General features: G+C 50.5%; 1 protein-coding gene across 4 annotated transcripts in view; it reads left to right on the top strand.

Moving 5' to 3' along the window:
- The window catches only part of DAPK2 (death associated protein kinase 2), a 135,881-nt gene that overhangs the window by 102,247 nt on the left and 8,043 nt on the right, over positions 1 to 25,591 (top strand). For 3 of the 4 annotated variants that reach the window (XM_073801137.1, XM_073801138.1, XM_073801139.1), the window contains 6 exons: positions 7,703 to 7,832; positions 13,342 to 13,390; positions 14,107 to 14,133; positions 16,984 to 17,136; positions 18,190 to 18,235; positions 19,599 to 24,351. In XM_073801137.1, the coding sequence (XP_073657238.1) occupies positions 7,703 to 7,832; positions 13,342 to 13,390; positions 14,107 to 14,133; positions 16,984 to 17,136; positions 18,190 to 18,235; positions 19,599 to 20,189 (996 nt within the window). In that variant the 3' untranslated portion in view covers positions 20,190 to 24,351. Of the gene's footprint in view, positions 1 to 7,702; positions 7,833 to 13,341; positions 13,391 to 14,106; positions 14,134 to 16,983; positions 17,137 to 18,189; positions 18,236 to 19,598; positions 24,352 to 25,591 lie in introns of those variants that run through there. The other variant, XM_033851780.2, reaches the window with a different exon arrangement.

Raw genomic sequence — 25,591 nt, 5'->3', positions numbered from 1 at the left:
CTTGCCTGGTGTCAGACTGCTGGTAAATGGCAAAACTGGTATTCGAATCCAGGTTCTAAGGCTCTTAGTCATTGTCTATGTTGACTCCCTAAAAGCAGGTTGTGCAAGAGACACACATGACTGCGCCGATTCTTTCATTCCTTTACCTGGTAAACCATTCCTGAGCATCTGCTACATTGCAGCCCCTCTTGGGTGCGAGGGATGGAAAAGAGAGGCAAAGCCCCTGTCCTCCCCTGTGGGGCCTCAGGTTAGTGGGGAGAGGACATGTAAGGGAGTAGTTGTAGTGCAGTTGGTTCTCTGCCAGAGGTTATGTCCATGTACCTTGCCGGCCCTTGGGTAGAAACAACTAGCTGTGTGTATTGACGGGGAGGGGGTCACAGACGATGTTCCAGTGGGGAAGTGCTGGAGCTGGGTGGTGAGAGGGGAGGAAGCCTGTCAGGAAGGCATTCCAGCAGAGTGAACTGCAGGTTGGGGTGGGGGTGATGAAGGTCCACTGGCATGCAGCAGAGGGTGTGCTGTCCAGAGGTGGGAGGGCCTTGAATGTTGATGAAGGTGAACGTTGGGCCCGGGGTGCACTGGAGCCTGGTGGGGAAGGGCTGCCTGTGGTCTCATCTACAGTGTGCTGGGGGTGGGGTGGGGAGAATTTGCTTCAGCACCATGGAAACCTGCCCACAGAGCCCTGGCAGCATGCGGCCCTGCTTTCTCAGGTTGCCCAGCACTTGCTGAATAACCTGGGACTGTGCTTGACATTTCCAGGGAAGGTTCCTAGACAGCTTCCTTGTCCCCACAGCACAGGCCTGGCTGGGCTGCAGCTCTACTGAGCTGGGCAGCCTCACCTGGTGATGGGCAGGCCGTGCAGGCACCTGGAGAGGGCACTGGGCCGAGGTTCAGCAGACTTGGGCTCTGCTCTTTGCTTGGTATCCTTGGCAGTTTCTTGACCTCTCTGGGCAGCTCTGCAGCATGAAGGAACTAAACGGTCTCTGAGGTCCCTTGCAGCCCCAACATTGTGAGTCTGGGGGGGGGGGGAAACGGGATGGGGGAAGGCAAGCAGAAGATGAGTGGGGGAGGAGGCAGGTCTGCGAAGGGCAGGTTCTTCAGATTCAGCAGGGTTTCAGTAAAGTTCCCGGGGATGACTGTTGTCACTGCTGCATCCCTGAAAGGAGAGAGCAAACATAGCCACCCTGCTCTGAAATCTCCTTGGGCACCGCTCCTTACATGGACCATCTCCCTGAATTCTCAGGACACTGTATGCCTTGGTAGGTGTTCCCATTTTGCAGATGGGGAAACCAAGGCTCCAGGAGGTCCAATGACTTTGCCCAGGTTTCACTGTGAGAGGTAGAGGTGGAATCTGAACCCAGGCCTGACTCTAAGCTCGGGTCTTTGGCACCTTACTTCATAGATCCCCTGAGGCTGCCTTCACCCTGCAGGGACTCTTAGACATGCTGTACCAGACCAGTAGGGATCACCCGACAAGGGTCCCCCCTGGAGGATCAGCTTCCAGATGACCATAGTAGGTGCCTCAGGCCAGATCCACTGGGCTGCTGAAGGGCACATTGGCCCACAGCTGTCTGCCTGATGGGCTGAGTTGGTGGCTTTATTTTAACAGGTGGGGAAAATTTCACCTCCTGGTGGCTACGCCATGGGCCCAGGGCTCGGCAGTGACAGCATCTATGGAAATGTGATCCCTTCCTCCAGCTGTGCTTTGGAGGTGACGTCAGGTGTGTGGGTGAAGTATTTGGTTGAAGTAAATAAAGCTGGAGGAGAATGACAGGAGTGAGGGAGTGTGGATGGGCTCGCACTATCCCAAGGGCAGCCTGGCTTGGCAGTCTGCTCTTCTTTCCTGCCCTGGAACCAGGAGACCTGAGGCTTTGTGGTCCTGCCTTGGGGCCCAGAGGGGTGGGAATTGGCCCAGCCAGCTTGGAGGATGTACCACTTGGCAGCTACAGGGCCTAGAGCTTGAAGGGGCTTTGGCTATCATCCAGGGTCTATTTTGAAGTTGGGAGACAGAGGCCCAGAGAGAGGAAGTAGCCTGCTTAAGCTCACACAGCCTTGGGTGGTGGAGTTGAAATTGGAATTTCCCAATACCCAGGCCTGGGCTGTTTTCCACCACCCTACCCTGTTTGGGGAGCGGGGAAGCGAAGAAGCTTAGACCAAACCCTTGGGGGAACTGCCTCTTTGCTGCCCTCAGACCACCCTTCAGACCCTCCCTGAGTCCCTTTTCCCTCTTGATCCAGCCCTATACCAGCGCTGTGGGGAGGTGTGCTCTCGGGCGCCCCTAGTGGTCGAGGGCCTCCATGGCGCAGAAAGGGAAGAGCCACTAGCCCCCAATTCCTTCAGTTCACTTCAGCGAATTGTTATGAAACGTGCAGGATGCAGGACACCATAGGGGATGCCAGGAACTTAAAACTGATTGAAATTTTTCCCAAGGAGGCTACCACCCAGGAAGGCTGCATCACGATACGAGAGACAGCCTGCAACTAGGGCCACTCACTCGTAAGCATGTTCGGTGCTGAGGGGGTTAGAGCACAAGGTCAAGGGCTGCTTCATTGAAAAGCAAGGGAATAAAAGGGGGCAGAGATAGGGGATAGGCTCTGAAAGTGTGAGGAAGAGTAGGAAGGGCATTCTAGGCAAGAGGAAGAGCCAGAGTAAAGGATGGAATAGAGATGTCGTCCTGGGCCTGGTAATGCTCATCCTGAGGGGATATAGGACAGGTGATGGGCAGTGAGGCTGGAAAGTGCAGAGCCTCAGATGCCTCAAATATCAGGCAGGGCATTTGGAGTTTCTCTGGTGGTCAGTAGGACCACTGAAGATATTTAACCAAATAGGGTGCTGTGGTGGAGAGAGCAGGAGCTGGACTTCCCGGGAAGCTCATCCTGACTCTGCCATTATGAGCTGTTGGACCTTGGGTGCATGTTTTATCATTCTAAGCCTCTGTTTCCTCATCTGTGGGATGGGGTTGATAATAGTACCTACCACTCAGGGTGGCTGCAGGGATGACATAGAGCACTAGTGCAATGCCTGCCTTGGTAGAGGTGCAGTAAGTGTCAGTCCCTACCTTGCTTCCTCGCCTCATCAGATTATTACTGGAGATTGGGACAGCAAGAAGGAAGCCTTACTGAAAGTCGGAGAAGCTGCAGATATGGGGTCCAGGTCCCCTGGCCAGCCTAGAATCTCCTTGGTAGCCTGGGCAGGAAGTAGGAAGCATTGGTGGCGGGGAGCCTGTGACCTCTGTGTACTCCCAGTCAGGACTGGTCTGAGGTGAAGGTGCATCTGGTCCAAATGATCCAATTTGTGAGAAGTGAGTGAGGTGGGGACAAGGACCCAGGTCTCCACCACCTAGCAGAGCATTCTTGGGGGGCCCCACCTCGCAGCCTGAAACCCCTAGACCCCCATCGCTTTATGCAGACCTATCTTGGGACTCTCTTTGACAGGACCTCTGTTTTCTCACTGAAATGAGGGGGTTCAGCCCAGGAGGTCCTGACGCTCCTTTCTGAGTCTCTGGACACAGCACGAGGGCCAGGCCAAGGGCGGGGCGTGGGGCTGCTCACCAGGGTGAAAGCATCACAGGAAGAAAAGCATCCTGGGATGGGAAACAGGTGTCGGGGCAGGAAAATAGCTGTGCCTGAGCCAGGGTGTGAGCTTGCCCCAGGCTGCTAGGCCCAAGCTGCATTCCCACTTCTTCCTGGGATAGATTCCCAGGACCCTTGAGAAGCAGGGAAGCGGGACCATTTAGTCTAGTGGTTAGGAGCACAGGCTTTGGAGTCGGATAGAAAGAGGTTAAACTCCCTGGTCCATGAATCAGTATTTTTTCAGTTTTGGTTTCTTTTCCTAAGAAAGAGGAATGATAAACACCCACCGTATAAGGTAGTGAGAGGGTCAATGAGGTATAAAGTATGTCATGTGCCTGGTTAGCACTGGACCTGCACATTGTAGGGATTTACTAAATGGCGCCTGTCTTCACTCGGGGAACATTTACCGAGCACCTGGTAGATGTCAGGCTCTATGCTAACCTTTGGGTAGTTGATAGGAGTTAAACCCTCGGGAAGCTCTTAGCCCAGTGGGGCAGACAGGTCAGTAAACTGACAAGCTCGAGGCAGTGGGAAAAGCACTGAAATAAGGGAGGTGCAGGGTTTGATGGGAACTGGGGAAGTGGCGGGTGTGGGCAGCAGGGGGAGGTACTATTTTTGCTGAAATGTGAATGTGAATTAGCCAGGTTGGGGGTAGGGACAGTGCAGGGAGAGTGTCCCACGCAGGGGAGCAGTCACCTGCTGTGTGATAGGTTCTTGGGGTGGGGCAGGGGACAGATGGGACTCAGGTGAGAAAACATGGCCTTGTACGGAGGTTCTCACAAGCCAGTGGAGAGGCTGTTTCCCCTGGACTGTGGGCCACCGAGGTGAGAGGATGCGAGGCAAGGACGCTTCTCACTTCTTTTTTTTTTTTTACATCTTTATTGGAGTATAATTGCTTTACAATGGTGTGTTAGTTTCTGCTTTATAACAAAGTGAATCAGTTATACATATACATATGTTTTCATATCTCTTCCTTCTTGCGTCTCCCTCCCTCCCACCCTCCCTATCCCACCCCTCTAGGTGGTCACAAAGCACCGAGTTGATTTCCCTGTGCTATGCGGCTGCTTCCCACTAGCTATCTATTTTACGTTTGGTAGTGTATATATGTCCATGCCTCTCTCTCGCTTTGTCACAGCTTACCCTTCCCCCTCCCCATATCCTCAAGTCCATTCTCTAGTAGGTCTGTGTCTTTATTCCTGTCTTACCCCTAGGTTCTTGATGACATTTTTTTTTCTTAAATTCCATATATATGTGTTAGCATACGGTATTTGTCGTTGTCTTTCTGACTTACTTCTCACTTCTTAGGGAGAATCTCCTGGGATTCTCCCAGGGATTCTCCAGGAATGTCTGGGAGAATCCTGCCTCCAATTGTTCCTCCTTCCTTCCTGTGGGGTCCCTGCCCCCCATCCCTACTGCCCCCCAGTCCTGGGGACCACCAGGGCTAGTGTGTCTGCCTCTGTCCACTGCGGCTTCCAGCCCTGTTCAGCGGGTTTTGGGTGGTGGTCAGGAGGACCCGGACCGGGCCCCTCAGCCCCAGGGAGAAGCCTCAGGGCCATTCCCAGGAAGAGAGAAGTTCCCAAAAGGTGGCTGAGGAACGTGGTGGAATGGAGGGAGGAGAAGCCCCCTGCTCAGGAGATGGTGGGCAGCAGGGAGGGTTCAGCTCACCACATGGGGTGCCAGGATGCTTGGGGTCCCTGGGCAGCCACCGGAGGGCCGGGTCAGGGCACTGGAGGGGGCCCCAAGCCTGCATCCTGTGTCCTGACCTCCCCCTGCCCTCACTCTCCTTTCTGCAGAGTGTAAGGAACTGCCCTGCCTTGGGAAAGGACTTTGACACAGTTTCAAAATAAGTTGAGAGAAATCTCCAGAGGGGGAAAAGAATAAACACACTTTTAAAATGCAAAATGAAACATATTATATTTTTTTTTTTAAAAAAAGGAAAAAAAAAGGAGGGATTCCTCATCCAACTCACTTGAGTGAAAGTTTCCAGCCACTGTGAAGTGAGGTCACAGAGACCAGGGAGCCAAGAAGTTCGGGATGGGGACACCTGGGCTGTCTTCAAAGCAGATTCAGAATCAGTTCAGCCAACTTTTAGGGCCACCCTCCACCTGCCCCCCTCTGAGCTCTGCGCTGCGGGGGGCGGAGATGCAAAGACCTGAATCCTCCCTCCAGCCGAGGGTACAGTAGAGCATGGAGGACAGACATCGAGGACTGTCGGACAAGAGAGAGTGTGACAGCTGTCATAGCAGAAAGGTTCCAATGAGCATGAAGGGGCCCCGGGGGAGGGAGGGTTCACGTCTGTGGATGGGGGGAGAAGGCTCAGTGCTGCTGAGGAAAGGTTTCAAGGAAGAGGTGGACTGAGTTAGACTTTGAAGCCTGGCTAGGATTTCAGTGGGCCGAGATTGAGCAGAGGCTTTCCAGGTAGAGCAGATGATGAGAGCAAAAGTGCAAGGTGGGAAATTCTCCAGTACTTCGAGAAACAGGGACATTCAGTTTTCTTAAACACTTATTTATTTACTTATCTATTGATTTAAAACCGCTCTATTGAGATTTATATGTCACCTAGCATGTAATTCACCCATTTGAAGTCTACAATTTACAAAGTTGCACAACTAACACTGCAATCAATTTTAAAACATTTTCATCACCCCCGAAAGAAACCCCGTACCTATTAGCAGTCACTCCGCAATCCCCTGGTCCTAGGCAACTCCTCATCTACTCTGTTTCTGTGGATTTGCTTATTCTGGATATCTTATATAAATGCAGTCGTATAATCTGCGGTTTTGGGCGACTGACCTTTCACTTAGCACCATGTTTTCAAGGTTCATCCATGGTGTGGCATGGATCAGTACGTCATTCCTTTTTATTTTTTTCTCCGCCTTCATTCCTTTTTATGGCTGAATAGTATTCTGCTGTCTGGATATACCACATTTTGTTTGCCTACTCATCAGCTGATGGACATTTGTGTTGCTTCCACTTTGGGACTATTATGAATCTGCTGCTGTGAACATTTGTGTACCAGTTTTTGTGTAGATGCGTGTTTTCAAGGCATTCCATTTCGAATAGGATCTAGGACGGTCCTGGCGAGGAGCAGCAGGGAAGAAGATGAATCAGAGGGACTGCTCACCCTCTGAGTGCTCCACGTGGTTGGGTGGGAGTGAGAAGGCTAGGCTCAGGATCCTGTTCTAGCCTCACTGGGAGCCTGGGCTGAGTGAGGCCAGGGCAGGGCTGTCCCCCTACATACACACACCACCCCCCACTGTTGTGTTAGATCTGGCAGCTGTTTTTTTTGTTTTTTTTTTTGCGGTACGTGGGCATCTCACTGTTGTGGCCTCTCCCATTGCGGAGCACAGGCTCCAGACGCGCAGGCTCAGCGGCCATGGCTCATGGGCCCAGCCGCTCCGTGGCATGTGGGATCTTCCCGGACCGGGGCACGAACCCGTGTCCCCTGCATCGGCAGGCGGACTCTCAACCACTGCGCCACCAGGGAAGCCCAAGATCTGGCAGCTGTTTTACTGGGCTGGGAATAGTCTGGGCAGCTGGTATTTTCCCTGGAAATTAGGTGTTTTTTTCCTGTGTCCCACCGAGGGTCAATGTTAGTTAAACACATAGAGAAGTGTGAGCCACACCGTTAGTCTACAGGAGGGGAGTGTTGTCCACAGGAAGCTGACCGGCCAGGGGAAAGAGGTGGTCAGGAAGATGGAGGTCAATAAGCCATGTGTAAAGTGAGGCTACGTTGTAGTGCCCCTCCCCACCCACATACACCCAGAGAGGCAGTGGTTTTGTTTACAGGAAATGCTGCAAGTATCCCCCTGGCCCCATTTGACAGATGGGGAAACAGAGGCACTGCATTAAAGGGATCTGCCGTTCAGAGACAGAAACAGGATTAAAGCCAGAGTCTGGTTCTGCTGTCAGCAGCAGGTTTGGTAAAACCCAAGCCTTGCCCTTGGCGTTGTGGCTGGTTTTGGGTTCACAGGAGAAGACTGAGGACACAAAAACAAGAAAGTGTTTATGCTGTTTTGGTGTCCCAAAAAAGAACACCAAACCCCACCCCAAAACCAAAGCAAAAACATAAAATAGGGCTTTAATTACCATCTTTTCTTTTATCCCTTTTCTTCTCTTTTTTTGTTCTCCAGCCAGAAAACATTATGTTGTTGGACAAGAATATTCCCATTCCACACATCAAGCTGATTGACTTTGGCTTGGCTCATGAAATAGAAGATGGAGTTGAATTTAAGAACATTTTTGGGACGCCAGAATTTGTTGGTGAGTTTTAGGCCTGTTTCTCTCCCAACTGAGAATCTGGGATCAGGAGGTAGAGAAATCCCAGGAGTAAACCCTGTGTCTGGAGCTGTGGCCTATGGGCTGAGAGATGATGCCTTGGAGACTCCCTAGAAATCTAATGGGTAGGGAAGGAAGTGTCTCACTGGCCTCTGGATGAGGGTCCAGGTGCTGGCTTTGAGCGCCCAGTGGGGCAGTGAGAGGCCAGGTGGGGCTAGAGGCCTTTGCAGAGTTAAATCCTCCCAGAGCTGGCTCCACTGCCTGCTCTTAGAAGAGATTATGAACATTTAAAATTACCTCGCCCTCTTGCATTCCCATAAACTCAACCTTTTCTGGAGTAGCTTTTGATTTCCTGAAAAAGAGAAGGGAAATCTTCTGCCAGATGCCAGATTCAGCTGCTCGCCTCTCCTGTGTGCCTGGCCTTCATTCACGCACAGGAGGCCCAGCCCCGGCAGAGCCCTGGCGGCTCTGTCTTCCCTCTGTGTCTCTCAGCCTTGGCCCAGGCCCGGTGGGACTTGCACCACAGGTCGGGGGGGAGGGGGGATGGTCATAAAGAAACAGTTCTGCAGAGGGGAAAGGAATGAAAGTTCAGAACCAACACCTCTCTGCTTTGGGAGTTGGAGTGGTCTTAGAGATGGAGGGAGGGAATGGTCTCCTCAAAGCCTGGGGGCTCAAACTTCTGATCACAGTCTAATCAAAAAGGAAGACGGGATGCGTCAGAACATCCACCCTGATAGATTTTCAGGCCACACATAGCAGCTCTGCAGCCACTGTGGAATGAAACTGCAGAGGCCCCACAGACCCCCTGGCAGGGAAACCTTGCTGTGTGCCAAACACTATGCCTGGTGCTCTACAGGCATTGTCCAAATTAATCCTTAGAGGATCTAATGAAGCAGATTTAAAATATCTTCTCCATTAAGTGCCTTGTTTAAGGCAAAACAACCGGTAGGTGGTAGAGCAGAGATTCAAAAACAGATACATCCAACATCAAAGCCTGTGCTTTTTCCATTAGATCACGTTGTCCTCTATAAGAAGACCTTGCCCTCAAGGAGTGTTCAATTTAGTTTTGGAAACAAGACATCAAACCATCAAATAAGAGTGCTGAAAGGATGTTTTCAGGTCACCTGATCTAGTTTAAATGTGGACTTGGAGAGCTAGGGGATTTTACTTAAGGTCAACCAATGGTTATTCTCCACCTACTATACGACAGATATTAGGTACTGGGGACACAGTGATGGTAAGAAGCCACACTCAGACTGGCACACCCAGGGTCACACAGTGAGCTGGTGGCAGGGCCAACTTGAACCTGGGGTGCAGGTGTCTAGTCTCAAACTTTGTCCAGGATAGCAGTTGCTGCCGGCCATTCACATATGTGGTAAAAAATGCATGTTTATTTAAGTTCATACCAAGTGTTGAATGATAATAAATGGTTCAACTAGAAATTCAGGGCAGTCATGGAAGAGGTGACACGAGACAGGATGTGGTTAAGTGTAAGGGGAGTGATATAGACAGCTCTGAAAGACTGTTCAGACAAGATATCCACTCTCACAAGGTCAGTGGGATCAGTCCTGGCCTTGAGTCAGTGAGGGACAAAGTGCTGTCGCTGTGGGTGTGGGAGGATCTAAGGGGGGTCGGGAAGGAACCAGAGCAGAGGAGGTGCACGTCCTGGGTTCAGAGGTACCGCAGCAGGGGTGAAGGGCCAGAATGAATGCATTTATCAGGGACCATTCACTGTCCACTCTAGATGGATCAGAGGGTTCACACGGGCTGGCAGTGTCAGTGGGATATTGATGGGCGGAGCCAGACTGTGGAGGGTTTTTCCCAGTGGTATACTGGTAAATGTCTAACAACCAGGTCTCAAAACAAAACAGAATACAACTCTAATTAGGTTGGATAGCATCTGCCAATTTCAACCTACCAACATGTTGTCACTGAATTCAGAGTTGGGCAAAGATACACACAGTTGACTCTTGTGAGGCAGTGTGACACAGCTCCAGCCCAGAACTGGTCTTATTTGCACCTTACAGATATACAGGGTGGTTTCTCTAAGCCCCTGACCCAATTATGATGACTTACTTTTCCCAAGATCCCTGAACACAGGTTATAACCACTCTTCCCTCTTCCCACCATTCTTTTGAAATTTTAACCTGAGACCAGGGTTAAAAAGTGTCAGCTTCTGGAGTGTGGTGGACCAGGTCTTCCAAAAGGTCCTCTCACTACAAAACTGGATTCTTGAGACAAATATTATTTTTCATGCAATTCTGGACTCATAGGGAGTAAGATAAATCTTTAAGTGAAGTAACTCCTTCAGCATCACCTGTCCTACCTTGAAAATCGAGCGAAATGAACGTAGAGCTGGAGCTGTGAGCAACAAGAATACTCAATAGGAGGACCGCTCCTAAAGGCAAGTATACGTATCAGCATTTACCAGAGACTAGCGAGATTTAGATGTTCAAGGATGTAGGATATTAAAATTATCAGATGTTGACTATAAAATAAATGGAATGTATATAGAAATAACAGGTGGACTCACAAGAATGGGCAGGCAACAAGAGATTCAAAAATGACCGGGCAGATTTTTAAAAGAACCAGATAGAACTTTAAGAAATTCAATATATACTCGTTGAAATTTAAAACTCAGTGGATGGGGCAAACAGCAGATTATACATAGCTGAGGAGAGAATTAAAGAATTGGAAGACTGAGCTGGAAAAAATCAGCTAGAATACCACAGAGTGACAAAGATATAGAAATATTAAAGAGAGGATAAGTGGAATAAGTTTAAAATAAGAAGCCTCACATAGGTCTATTTGGATTCCCGGACGAGGGAATAAAGACAATACAGGAGCAATATCTGAATAGAATGGCTGAGAATTTTCAGATCTAATGTAAAAACATGCATCCCCAGATACAGAAAGGACAATGTATATCAATCAGAAAAAAAAAATCTATACCTAGACACATGATAGTTAAAGTATAGGGCACCAGATACAAAGAGACGATCTTAAAAATCAGCCAGAGAGAAAAGACAGGTTACCTACAAAAGACAAAAATTAACAAACAAAAACCAATAACCGGACTGACAGCATACTTCTCAAAACAACAATGGAAACCAATGTCCAATAGAATATAATCTCCAAAGAGCTGAGGAAAAATAAAAACCCCATAATTGTGGAGAAATTATATTTCAAGAATGAAGGTAAGAGATTCAGAAAAAAAGCAAAAACAAAAAGGAACAACAACAAAAAAGACAAAACAGTTAACCTCCAGCAGACCTTCATTAGTGGAACTTCCGAAAGATGTACTTCTGAATTAAGGAAAATGACTCTGAAGGGAGTTCTCAATGCAAGAAGTAATAGGAGCAAAGAAATCAGTAAAACATTAGACAAATATAATTATTTTCTTTTCTAGAGAATGATAACGATGATGCTGATGATGAAGCTTTAATTGTAGGACTGAAAAAAAGAACCAGAAATGGAAGAAAATAATGGTAGCTAGGACAGAGTACTCGAAATTAGTGTTCTAAGTTTCTTGTATTGTTAGAGGAGGGTCAAAATATTGATTTATGTTAGAATTTATTTGATATTCATAGTAAAGTCTCAGGGGTAGCCATTACAAAAGTAGAAGCTGGGGAAAAAAAGAATAAGAAAACTAACAAAAAGCGATTTAAAAAAAAAAAGACAAGAAAGAAGATGAAAAGCACAGATGAAAATGGACAAACAAAAGCACCTGAAGGACAGAAATGAGTGTGTATGTATATCGAGCAGATGAGCACTAGAAAGTGAGCTGTGCTCCTCAAACTCTCTATGGTGAACCACTTGAAAAAAGTCTATCCTGGACTGCTTGTTCAGTAAGATACAATAAAAATAAATTCCTAGAAAAGTGATCACAGTTTGAGTGTCACAGCAATGTCAAATTGCTATGCAAGTCTCTAAATGCTTACTGTCAATTTCTGTACATATCTTGTCAGGACCAGTGACAGTCTGCAGAATGTTTACCTGCAGACTGCACTTTGAATATCACTGTCCTAGAGAAAGTCTTTCATGTGTGTCTCAGGAGACAGGTACAAAAAAGTTCCTAGCAATGTTTTTCCAATAAAAGATAATAATATAATAAAATAATAAGTGGAAACCATCCAAATGATCACCAAGAGAATGACTAGAAGATGATCTATATTCACACAATGGACTATTATATAGCAGTGAAGATGAAAAACCATGGATGAATATTCAATGAACGCTAGAAGCATCATGTTGAGTGGGGAAAAAAAGTCAAGTGATGGTAGATCACATGCAGTATGGCATCATTTTTAGGAAGCTGAAAAATAAGCCAGGAGAGTGGTTCCCTGCATCTGGGAGGGTGGGATGGGGGCACATCCAATAGATGCAGAGGTTTTGATATTATTCTAGGTGAACAGACTTAGCCTTTCCCACTCCCCACCTTTTTCCATTCGTGGTTAAAAAGTCTCAATCCTTCTCCCTTCTCTAGTTATCATCCTCTCTTCTCTATTTCATCACCAAGGTTGTTTTTTTTTTTTTTTGTGGTACGCGGGCCTCTCACTGTTGTGGCCTCTCCCGCTGCGGAGCACAGGCTCCAGACGCGCAGGCTCAGCGGCCATGGCTCACGGGCCCAGCCGCTCTGCGGCACGTGGGATCTTCCCGGACCGGGGCACGAACCCGTGTCCCCTGCATCGGCAGGCGGACTCTCAACCACTATGCCACCAGGGCAGCCCCTCATCACTAAGCTTTTTTAAAGAGTCATCTGCACCCTTATCTCCACTGCCCACACTCAGAACTCTCTGGGCACTGCAGTGAGTGTGAAATTCAGCACTTGCTTCCCAGGGCTTATGGGCTTGATCACCAGGCACCATTGGGTCCTCTTCTGTCCCAGGTAGAGTCTTCTTTCCTAGACTCTGCACCTTCTCCTGGTCGTGGCAGCATTCGCACGGCTCCTGTTTCCACCTGTGTGATGGCTCTGGCCCACCCCACCCCCACCTCCAATACCCAGCCCCTTCCTGGACACCTTCCTCTGGATGCCCCTCGGGTGCCACAGGCTCATCACCTCAGTGGCCACCAGAACGTCCTCCTGCTCCTCAGGTGGGACTTGCCCTCTTTCAGACAGACTCAGAGGAGCGTGGATTCCCTCTCTGCCTCCTCTTCTCCTCCATCGCCTTCCAGGGCTGACCTGACTGGTTTCCAGTGGAGAGTTCTCAAGCAGGTTTTGTTCTAGGCCCCATGGTCCCCTCCCGCATCTTCCTCTCCCCACCCTCCTCTTCCTTTTCCAGGAGTCCCTTTGTCCCGTCTTCCTCACCTTCAGGATACAAGGCAGCTCCCTTCCTCAGAATCCTTAGAGCCAGATTAACCCCATCGGCTTCTCTGATTCTCCTTAGTGAGGATTCAGGATGGAAACATTTGGCAACAGATTCCCTCAAATTCCTTACGATCCTCTCTTCTCATTTTCATACCCCTGCTGACTCTTCAACATGGCTTCTTTCAGCTCCAGAAATTGTGAACTATGAGCCCCTGGGCCTGGAGGCTGACATGTGGTAAGTTGTACAGGCCGCCCAGGTGGCCCAGACCCCGGCTCTGGCTGACATCCCCCTTGACCGTGAAAACCTCTTCCTTCACACTGACCTTTCAGAGCCCCTGGCTCTTCTGGGTGTGCTGGACGTGCGGCCAGTTAGCACACGGCCGAGGCAGAGAACGAGGGGAGAGGTGAGGCTGGAGGTGCAGGCTCACCTGAGGCCTGCTGCAGCCACGATAAAGATGATAGTGACGGTAGCTCATGCCACCGGTCAGCCAGGTGATTACCGGGAGCCTCATGTTCGAGGTGCTGTGCTGGGCCGGGGGAGACCGCGGTGATGGCTTCTCTGCACAGATGGGGCTCATTTCACGGGAGCCACGCTCTACAGTTGGCGAAGCAGCTTGATCACGTGGTTTTCTAAAATCCTCCCAGTGGTCCTGTGAGGTAGTTCTCAGTATCCTCATTTTAAGAGGAGAAAGAGGCTCAGAGGTGATCATCGCAGCCTGCGTGTGCAGGAGTACCTGATCTTGAACCTGGGTCCTTGGACTCAACGTCCAGGGCTTGATGACTCCAAAGAAGTCCCAGGCTGCTGCTGAAGAGTGGGGTGGGGAGGGGCGTGGGACTTGAGATGGCATCCAGGGGCTGCCGTGAAAGGGCCCTCAGAACCGCGTGGGGAGTCCCTTGCTGGTCTGGGATGACAGCCACGCAGCCCTGACGCGACGGTTCTTTGTTTTACAGGAGCATTGGCGTCATCACCTACATCCTGTGAGTATCCCTGATCCCGGGGCTCTGACCCAGCTCAGATCCAGGGGGCAGCTGGAGGGATGAGAGGGGGCAGGCAGACAGACAGACTGACATTTCCCGAGTGCCCACCACGACCAGATGTGTTAGAGCCACACAGCAAACCTGAGGCTAAGTGCTCTCAGCTCCATTTCATACATTTGACCCTGGGCTTGGGGTTGGGCAGGAACCCAGGAGAGCAGCCTGCAGCCCTCCATCCTGCACAGACTGTGTCTGCATCCCTCCTGTGGTCGGGGGCCCACCGCTCAGCCTCACCCGGACCCAGGTTTCCTGTGGAACTGTCAGTTTTCACTCTGAAGCCTTGGGACAGCCCTCAAGCTGCCATGCCCTTCCTGACCCTGCCTCTTCTTTCTCTGCCTTTCCCCTGCCTTTCTCAAGATCCCTTTTCCTCTCACATTCTCTCTCTTCCCTTTTCCCCAGAGTCTCTCTTTCCTGCCACTGAAGTATTAAGTGCTTAAGCAGAGATTTCCTGCATCGGGTAGTGGACTGTGACTTTCCATCTCTGTGGCCTGGGGCAGAGACTGAATCTCTGGGCCTGTTTTTCTCATCAGAAAAGTAGGAATCACAAACTTCCTGCCATGGGTGTGTTGTGAGGGTTAAATAAGCCGATGTGCAAACTTCCCGGCACTGCTCAGACACAGACTCGGCTGATTACTTGGTGTTCATCAGTACTTCCCAACTGTTTCCTCTCACAGCACTCCTGGAAAATGGTATTTTTATGGCACTCTGGGTAAGAGGCAGCCCACAGCCAGAGGGGATGAAGGATGGGGCACCAGCACTCAACTCTCTCAAAATCCCTGTAAAGCATCCCTCTGGCTCCCCTTGGACTGGGAGCTCTGTGCGATGTGGTAGACACCTCCCGCCACCCCCCACCCCGCCTATCCTGTCCCCCGAGCTGCAGCAGCGGGTCTCAACCCTGGCTGCACGTCAGACCTTTCAATATCTACTGTGGCCCAGGCCCCACTCCAGATCTATGAAATCAGAATCGCTAGGAGCGTGGTCTAGGCATCAGTATTTTTTAAAAGCCCTGGAGGAATCTGAAGGAGGAATTTGCAGAGAGAGAGAATTTGCTGCATTGCTGTATAGTTCCAGACTAGAGCCAGAATATTCAGATGTTGACTCTTGACACCTTGATATCTTCAGAACTCTGGTTTCCATATTAAAAGAGTATGGAATTCCAGTGTCTCCAGGGCACACAATCTTCTTGTAGCTCATTGAATTCCATACAGGTTATTGGCTGCCTGCTTCATGGTGGGCACTGTGCCAGGCACTCAGGATACTACCTGAAGGAGAATCTGTCCTGCTTGCCTGGAGCTCCCTGTGTGTGTGGGAGACACCGGACAGCGCACTCTTACCCAGTGGGACCAAGGTTATCCTTTAGGTATGAACATGGCTTTGTGAGACACAGATGGGAGAGCCACTGGTTTGCTGGGACTGCAGAAGGTTTAATGGGAGAGGGGGAGGGGGAGACAGAGAAGAGTGAGAGATTGATTTGAACTGGGCTGGAAGGAATGAGATGAATTCTCCTGGTGGAAAGGGAAGGAAGGGCTGTCCCAGCCGAGGAAGGGAGCGGTGAGCTTGGTAAGTGTGGTGAAATATATGGAGCGTGTGGACCAACTTCTGATGCCTTGATCAGGAGTTCAGATGTGATTCTATAGAAAACAGGGAGTCATAGAGGGTTCTTTGTGTGCTAACAATGACAATAATAATGACCATCGATTCCAGAGTTCTTAGTATGGGCCAGGACTGCACGGAACAGTCTCTATATAGTTATTCTTCAACATTTTATATATACTTATTCACAACAGTCATGTGAGGTGGAGACTTTTCTTTTCTTCAGGTTACAGTTGAGGAAACTGCAGCTCAGGGAGGTTGAGTAACTCTCCTAGGTTCATACATGAGTGGCAGAGCTGGGATTCAAATCCACGATTGAAATATCAGATTTTTTTTTCCAGGGTACCTTGCTTTCACTATCCCAAGAAAGTGTCAGTGGAGATAGGGATGACCTTTAAGAGGTATTTAGGAGATGGAACCAATAGAAATGGTGAGGGAACCATTCTATTCCTCTATGATGAGGAAGAGTCAAAGATGCTGTGTTTCTAGCTTGGGTACGTTCAGGAAGTGACATCATTAATCGAGGCAGGGAGCACATGGAGGGTAAGGGTAGGGCACAGGGACCTCTGGGACAATGGCACATCTGGATCATGAGTCAGGAGACAGTAGATTCAGGAGTCACTACTGGAACAACACATTCCCCACAGACCCTGCAGGGGAACAGCACTCACCCTTCCAGTCCCTAACGGCCCATCTATTGCTACACCTCTCAGGCTTTGCTCAAGCTGCTCCCTTAGCCTAGAAGACCCTCCAGCTCCTTCTGTGACTGCTGACAACCTCTTCATTCTTCAGGACACAACTGATGCAAATGTCAGCTCTCCCATGAAGCCTGCTCTGGGCCTCCCCTCTGTCCTGTGCTCCCACAGCCCTTTTTCTGGCCTTATGTTTTATTCTGTGCTCTGCTGGAGATTATGAAGAGCCAGGTCTCTGTATTTGTCTCCCCTCCCCTTTCGAGTCCCTTGAAGACACGGTTTCTCTCTATCACAGGTACTTCTCTCTGTCACAGGAGCTCCATAAAGTGTATTCAATTGGACTCATTTGAAGAGTTGCTGACTGGTCCCCTCGCCCCCCAGAGGGGGCAGCAGGGTTGCGGGGAGCTTCCCATGCCCACGCAGCAGTACGAGTCAGGGTTCCCGGAGTCCGTCACCCCCACTTGCATCTACTTTCCCACAGTCACGTGTGTCCTCTCTGTGTGCCCAGCCTCAGTGGAGCATCCCCTTTTCTGGGAGACACAAAGCAGGAAACACTGGCAAATATCACAGCAGTGAGTTACAACTTTGATGAGGAGTTCTTCAGCCAGACCAGCGAGCTGGCCAAGGACTTCATTCGGAAGCTTCTGGTCAAAGAGACCCGGTAAGAGAACAGAGGAGGGCACTGGCTTCTCAGGTACTGACCCTCTCCTGCCACCTCTCCCAAAGCCGTGTCCGTCTGTCCCTGCTTTGCCATGGGCTATCATCGACCATTGTGGTCTAATCTGGGCAGGTGCTGAGGAGTGTGGACTGGTCAAGACTTGGCATTCATCTTGTTTCCTCAAGTCGTTCTGGTTTCTTTTCCTGCTGAAATGCAAATAACTCTGTGTGTGTGTGTGTGTGTGTGTGTGTGTGTGTGTGTGTGTGTGTAGAAGTCAGCCTGGGTTTCTCTAGGGCTCATTATCTTTTGCGGTCTGTCCCAAAGGCACCTGGAACTAGGATTCAAAAAGGAAAGTGGCAGGGTTTTCAAGTCAGTTCAGGATGGGAGTGGGCAGAAGTGGGCCCAGAGGGGTCAGAACAGTGGGAGAATAGGAGACCTGCTAATCCCACACCTTCTGCAGGGCCCAGGGTGAGCCCCGTGGCTGTGCGATCAAAGAAGGAGATGGGCAGGGGCTTATAGGGTGCTGGGTACCCAGAGCACGGCCTAGATGAAGCAGAGATAAGGTCCACAGACTTTAGAAGACCATATCCTCTTGGTCCCACAGATTTTAGAGAGGGGCAGAGCGGGGTCCTCTAAAGTGCAGGGGCCCAATTTCCCTATTGAAGATCAGTGCAAGGTGGGATGGGATCACCCTACGTGGGTACAGAGCAGGGAAGGGCAGAGAGTGGATCTGGGAGGCAAACAGAAAAACAGAGACCAAAGGTTTTGCGGTGGAGAGCATTTATGACTCTTCCATAGTGTAGTGTCGGCCCCTTCAACTCTGGGACCAAAGATGAGGGTTTATGTGATGTCATTTTATTGAGGTGTCTTCCTGGACCACTTTCTCTGGAATGCAGAGAATGCAGCCAGTTCCCCATCCACCTCTGCATCCCTTATTATTCTAGTTTGATGGCAGTGGTTGAAGAATGCCAAAAAGGAGGTCTAAGAAGAGTGAGAATGGAGACTGTTGCTCTCAGCTTCTCATGGACCATCACTGTTTTCTGATCCTCGTTGCAGGAAACGACTCACGATCCAAGAGGCTCTCAGACACCCCTGGATCACGGTAAGGGCACAGTGGTGAGTTCCAGCGAGCAGTTCCCTGCTCTGTCGCCAGGGCTGCCTGGGGCGGCCGGATGCAGGGGACCTATGGAAAGGCCTTTGCTTGAAACACTGACCCTCAAGCACAGACGAAAGCTAGTTGGGGGCTTCCAAGGGTCTGGACTTGTTCAAATAGGTCTACAAGTTTAAGTTTCTATTTCACGTGTTCAGGTGACTTATGAAACGAAATCTTCACAAATGTCAGTTGAACTCCATGTTCTTTGGGCCCATCTTACAAAGGGTTCTTTGTCAGAGGACACGTCACTGTCATTCTCAAAGCAGAAATCAGGACTCCTCAGTTGTAGAGAGAGATCAGTGACAGTTAAAAACCTCAACTTTGTAACCGGGGCTCCTTGTTTCTGACTTTCGAAGTTCTGAGTAAAGGATGACACTCAAACCGGTCACTGGCTTCCTCAGGCCCCTGGAGGCTTCAGGGAATGGGGCTCTGAGGTGGAGGCCTGCTGGGAGAGAGAGGCAGCCACTCCTTAGGGCAGTTCCATTCTCTCTGGGGAGGGTGGGGACACAAAGGTGACTCCCTGCCTAACCCGCCTTGTAACTGGGCTTCCAGCGGCTGGGTTTTCAGAGGGCCTTGCAGTCTAGGCACAGTAAAGTGCCCGTGAAAAGCACTTTGGCGGGATAGGGATCAGGAGGGTGGGATTCTGGCCCTAGTTCTGCTGACTGATGAGATGTGTGCTCCCAGGGATGTCACCAGACTTCCCATTCACTGAAATTGTTAGATGGGAGAGCTGGCGAGGATGATCTGAGGGTGCAGATGAGAAGGGGCAGAGGGCCACGGGAGATGGAGAGCAGGGAGGGCTGGAGTGCTCTGGAGAAGGCCAGGTTCATCTGCTTGTTGAAGGATGGGGAAGGCCAGGGGCCCTCCAGGTTTGGGCCCAGACCACAGAGCTAGGGAGTCTGGTGGGCTGCCTCCTAGCTCAGCTTGCCGAGTGTTGCCAAGGCCCAGGGAGCCCCCAGCTTCCCCCCCTCAGCCATGGCCGTGTATGCTTCCGCCCTTGAGTGGATGCCTGCAGAGTCCTGGCTCTAGCCTGCCTGTCTGTGCGAGCACCCTTAAATGCTGTGCGTGTGGAGACCCTCTCTAATGGCCATGGACCACCCTGCCCTGAGATGAGCGTGCAGGCGGCACCCATCCTCCTCGACCTGACCTTTCTTACGGTCTGTGTGGGTGATCCTTCCGCCCCGGTCCTCCCGTGGCCTGGCGCATGCAGTGAATGCAAAGAGGCTGCTCGTGTGCCGTCTGCCTGCACCTTGGACTGCCCTTGGAGCGGACGTCAAAGTAACTCTGGCCCTTCTGTCTAAACACCCCCTAGTCCAAAGGAGAGATCAGAACCCCTGAACAGCGCAAGGCAGAGCCCGCCCAGCTGAAGACCGAGCGCCTGAGAGAGTACACCCTCAAATGCCACTCAAGCATGCCCCCCGACAACACCTATGTCAACTTCGAGCGTTTTGCCTGTGTGGTCGAGGACGTGGCTCGGGTGGACCAGGGATGCCGGGCCCTGGCAGGGGCCCGTGACACCATCCAGGACGATGTGGAGACCTTGGTCTCCATCTACAATGAGAAGGAGGCTTGGTACCGGGAGGAGAGTGAGAGAGCCCGGCACGACCTGTCCCAGCTCAGGTACGAGTTCCGCAAAGTGGAGTCCTCGAAGAAGCTCCTGCGAGAGGACATCCGGGCCACGGGGTCCCGCCTCGGGAGCACAGCCAGGAAACTGGACCATCTGCAGGCGCAGTTTGAAGCCCTGGGGCAGGAGCTCTTGGCAGACTTACAGTGGCTCCAGGAACTGGTGGGCGGCTTCCAGCTGGAGAGTGGGAGCATGGACAGCCCCAGCTCCGTGTGTTGCCAGGACTCTAGTGAGTGCCTAGGGGAGCTGCTCAACAGATCATGCAGTGAGGAAGTCTAGGCCAGCTTGAAGCTCTGAGCACCAGAATCGAGTCAGGAGTGCATCCTGGATGGTTTGCTGAAGCCCGTTCCCCAACTGCCCTGCCAGGGCATCGACTAGAATTCTCCTGCAGGGGTGTGTGTCTGTAGCATAGCCTTCCACCCTCTTCCCAGAATGCAGAATCACGGAGGGGCTGGCTAGTTACCCATTCTGTACCTCCTCGCACCAGCCTGGTTTTCTGGGAGGGTGGCTGGCAGGGCAGCTAAGCTGTTAAAACGATTGAGGATGAACACCCGTCAGTGTACCCTCCTACAGAGGGAGGACGGCTGGCCCTGGAGAGATACCTGATAACTGATTTGTAATAATGGGTTTGTTCACATCTCGCTTCCCGCCTCGTAGATTGCAGGTCTTGGGTAATATTCTAGTTAACTAGGGATAACAGTCAGTTGGCTTGGTGCTTTCCTGCTGCTGAAGGAGGGATTCTGAATGCACAGAGAAAAGATTACTTTTCATTTATTATTGACTTTTCACTGACCAAGCATTTATGGCTTTGATCCTTAAAGGAACCTGTGAGACAGGAAGGTAGGTGGTATTATGATTGTTGTTACTGTCATTTCCATGTAACTGAAGAGGAAATTGACCTCCAGAGGGAAAATGACTGAGGTTCATTCATAGCTAGTTGATACGCATGCAACAGAAACCCAGGATGCCCGACTCTAAGATGAAGTATATGGGAAGAAATAGGCTTTACTGTAAAAATCCACGTTAATATTAAAGTTCAGATCCCAGAGGTAAAGTAAGCATTTTCATGTATTTTGCCAAGTCAGGTGGAAGCCTTATACCTTCAGGCAATTGTCCTAAGAAGTGTGTCCTAGAAGGCACGCAGTTTATCGTTCCCATCCAGCTGTGTCCCTGTCTGAAGATCACCTGCAGAATAGGAGGGAAGGGGCAGCATCTCGCCCTTCTCCACTTCCCGCCTCTGGCTAAGGGCTCCAATCTCGTGTTGGGAATGAAGGCCAGAAAGGACTCAACAAGCAGGTTCCTTTTCTCATGTCCCTAAGGTCTGAAGAGGGTGGACATTAAGATTGGGGAGCCCAAGGCTCAGTGCTCCCTTCCTGACCTCAAGCTGTGCGCACCCCTCCCTGAGGACTGGATCATCTTGTCTCCCTTTTCCCGGAGGAGGGGCCAGCCAACTAGCTCACAGAGAAAGAGTGTGGAGTGTGGGCCCAGTGCTGTGCTAGAAGCTTGGGGGTGAGGGAACAGATCGTATCATTTCAAAGTGCCTTCACAGACTCACAAACCCCCCGTCAGATAGGTGGGGTAGGTGTTATTCCCAATTTGGAGCTGAGGAAACAGAGAGGATGTGATTTGCCCAAGGTCACAATAGTGGCAAAAGTGGAGACTTTCTGATGATGTCCGTCGCTCCTTCTGCTTCCCCTAACTACCCCAGTCTCCAAGAGTTTACTCTCTGCTGTGGGGCAGGTTACACCAAGACACATCCATCTATGCATTCACAAAGAATTTCTAAGCACCTATCTACTGCCAGGCATTCAGCCTGGCCCCAGGGATACAATGTTGAGTGAAAACAGGCATGTTTCCTGCCCTCACGAAGTTTGCAGTCCAGTAACGGATTCCAACATTCATCAAGAACATTCTGCAAAGGTAGAACTGCAGCTGGGACCTATGCAGTGAGAGAGAAGGATGCAGCACTGCAGGAGCCTGCAGTGGGGGATGATGTAGTCAGGGAAGGCATCCCTGAGGTGGTGACGCTGGAGCTGAGATCAGCTAAGCAAACCAGGGAGAAGGTAGTGCTCCCCACAGAGCTGTCATGCCAGGGCTCTGTGCTGGGAGGGGGCCTGGGAGCTGAAATTGCTCAGACAGGAAGAAAGCTGGAGGGGAGAGAATAGAGTATGGCGTGGATGGGGCTGGAGAGAAGACAGGACCAGCAGGACTTTGCTGTATTAAAGAGCTCTGCCTTCACCCCAAGAGTCATGGGGAGCCATGATGGGCGCCAGGCAGTCAACAGCCTGACGTGCTGGTGGGGGCAGGGATGCCCAGTGAGCAGCACAGATGGGGAGTGGTTTAGGATGAGGCATGAGATTGTGATCCCATGAAACCATTTCTTTAAAATCCTACCTCTAATTCTATTCGCATGCTGGATCGCTTCAAATATCATATATAACATTTGTAACAGAAACTTTTTTCATCCACTGTAAGAAAGCATATTTTCATCAAATGTAAATGCATCTTTATGACGCCAAAATAAAGAAAAAAAAGCCCAGGATGGGAAGTCCAATAGGAGATTCCACATACAAAGCTGGGACACCCTCACTGAAAGGGTAAATGGGAAATAAAGCCACCAGGCAGGAAGGGGAGGCAAGGGAATGTGTGTGTCTCAACCTTGTCACTGGGTAGAGGGATGGAAAAATCCTCCACTGAGAATAGGAGTCCCAGGTCCATGGTACTCGTGCAGGTTTGCTTTCTGTATTTGCACAATCAGTGGGATCCAAAAGAACCTCAAAACAAGTGAATAAACAAAACAACAACAACAAAACAAAAACAAAAGAACCTCGAGCAGAGAATCTAACATCAAACAGTTTGAGGCTGGGTGGCCCCAATGGCTGGCAGAATCAGTGTGGTCATCTTCCGGAACACCTGCCTTCACTTCAGACCGACAGTAAGGATATGATGCCACTGTTTGGGAGTTAAGTCCTGATTTCAGAGATCCAAAAATGTGCATCTTGGAATCAATGGAAGATGGCAAAGGCCTGTTCCCTAAACCCTGTCTGGAAGAACTGATAACAAAAGACCCCTCTACGAGCTCTCCAAGAATTTTGCTGCCCTGTTACAGGACATGATATACCCATTTGGCATAAGGCACTGCAAAGATGAAAGGTCCCTTTGGCCAAGTCAACAGGTTTCCTAAGGAAAGGAAGCCCCTGACTGAGCAACTCAGGACAAACTTTCTTGTGAAGGTCGAAATAAAATGCAATAAAGTAGTAAGATGTGGATGATGATTTGAATTAGGGAGACTGGGAAAAGGGAGAGAGAAGTGGTTATTTTAGAATCCTGGCATCAGCTTCACATTGTCCATACTGGTGGGTCCTCAGACGTGAGCCACCCGACACCCTCTTTTTACAGGATTTTACAGGACAGGATTTGTCTAGAGTCCCCCAGCTAGTCAGCCCCAGAGCTGGGGTCAGAACCCTAAGTGGTTTTCCTCGCAGTAGTGGAATCGTCTTCTCTGTGTTCGTGTCCAGTCGTGGGTAACAACTTGTCATTTAGATGTTTTATGAACAGACTCTTTTATGTACTAAAAGTTTCCACAGACAAAATGAAGTGAAGTGAAAAATGCCCCCCAAGTCTTTCAGGGAAATCAGAGGAGATTGTGACCTTCCTCTGTCACCTGGCTGGTCCAACTCCCATCACCCTTTGGCAGCAGAACCTGATGCCAAGGGGAGCCTAAGGAAGCCTGTGGAATGCCCAGCCAGAGGACCTGCTAGATTCCTCCCCACACGCCCACAGCTGGCATTTTAACAGAGACATGAAGGACAGGGCAGGGCAGGGCCGATGGTGGCGGGATGGGGTGTTTCGTTGGTACCTAGACGGATGAAGACCTGGGGGACGCCGCTCTGTGGGCCGGCCCATCTACCGTCACAGAGGATCCTTTCATTCACCAGGCTGTGAATGAAAGGTCAGCCTCTGTGCTCTGGGCAAATGCCATCCTGGGGAGCGCAGGGTGAGCGTGTGACATCTTCCTGAATAGCGATTCCCAAGGAGGCTGGAGAGTCGGTGCCTGGGGAAGGCAGCAGTCTGTCCCTGCTCTGAGGCAGAGGCATGCCGCACACGATTACCCTTTTGCGTGGGGAAGGGTGGAGATGGCGTGATAACGTGGTAACCGGTGATTCTGCAGATGCAGGGTGCTGGCAGTGAAGGGATGGAACAGAGGAATAATGGTAGGAGAAGCCAGAGTCTCCTCTGCGAACCCCTTCCCTGTACCAGCCACCCACCTCTCCAGGTGATCTTGAAGGCGGCGACTCCCCACCTCACTCCATCAGGCAGGGCTGTGGGCCCTTGTGGGAAGTGGCTGGGTGCTCAGCTCCCACCCCCACTGGCAGCCTCTGTACATGTCTGTGGAACTGAATGGCCTTTTCTGCTTTGTCTGTGAAACTCTTGGCCTGTGGAGAAGATTCTTTGCCCCTGGAGAGGAGACCCAGCAGTGGGCATATTTGAGGAGCAGAAGAGACCAGTTCATTGAACAAACACTGACTGTGCTCTGGCTCTGGAGGGAGGTGACAGATAAGGACAAGACAACCCCTGAATAGAAGACTCACTGTCTGGGACAGATGGGGCCCCAACCAACTGGGAGGTGAGGAAGGCCATGGTGAGTGAGAAAACAGGAGTACCTAATATTCCAGAAAACAGGAGGGAGACGAACTCTGACTGAGGAAGGGTAAGAGGTGTGGCAGAGGGCAGAAACATTCTCGGGGGGGGGGTTCTTGCCCCCAACACTCCCCTCCAAGCTGTAGCCTTGTGGGGAAGGTACCAGGCAGAATTTGGAGGGATATGGGGATGAGCCCAGCTTGGTGTCAGGAACCTGGAGCTGTCAAATGGAGATTAAAGGGAAGGAGGTTACAGAGATTTAAAAGGGGGAGACTTTCTGTTTTTAACTTTTTGTTATGGGGGATTTTCAAAACTTGCACCAAAGTATTGAGAATGGCAGAGTGAATTCCACCTACCCGTTACCCAGCTTTGAAGTAATTTAAAGCAAACTTCAGACTGTACCTCATAAATTCTTCAGCAGGAATCTCTGATAGGGAGTTTCTTTTTCCTATGACCCCTGCGCCATTATCACACCTGACAAAATCAAGAATCATTACTTATTATCATCTGGATACACATTCTGGAGTCACATGCCCCTGCTTTTCTTTTCTTTTTTTTTTTTTCCTGTATTGGCAGGCGGACTCTCAACCACTGCACCACCAGGGAAGCCACCCCTACTCTTCTTAAGGGTGTCCTGTTATACGCGGTTTGTTCAAATCAGGATCCAAACGCAGACCGCACATGGCAGTTGGATGTTATGTCTCTCAAGTCTCTTCAGTACAGGAGGGAGAGCTTTTGAAGCTTTTCCTGGGGATGAAAACTTGCTCAGAAAACTGAAGGTCCCGGGGAGAAGATTAAAAGTGAGAGTGTCTCTATGCTGAGACCTAACTCAGAAAAGTAAGGCTGGGTTAGGCAAGGAAAGGGACATTCTTACCTCTTTGCATTGGCTTGTTCAGTGTAGGGACAACCTGCAGGAACACAGCCTCTCTGCAGCTCTCCCCACCCAGGCATAAGGAGGTAGAGACTCAGGCCCCTATAAGCCTCACGTGCTCCTTTCCTGGTTAAACAGGGAGGTAAGGCCAGCAGGGCCCAGGCTCCAG

Source organism: Tursiops truncatus, chromosome 2 (assembly GCF_011762595.2).
Source record: "Tursiops truncatus isolate mTurTru1 chromosome 2, mTurTru1.mat.Y, whole genome shotgun sequence".
Taxonomy (NCBI): domain Eukaryota; kingdom Metazoa; phylum Chordata; class Mammalia; order Artiodactyla; family Delphinidae; genus Tursiops; species Tursiops truncatus.
This window is presented reverse-complemented; position numbering and strand designations above follow the sequence as displayed.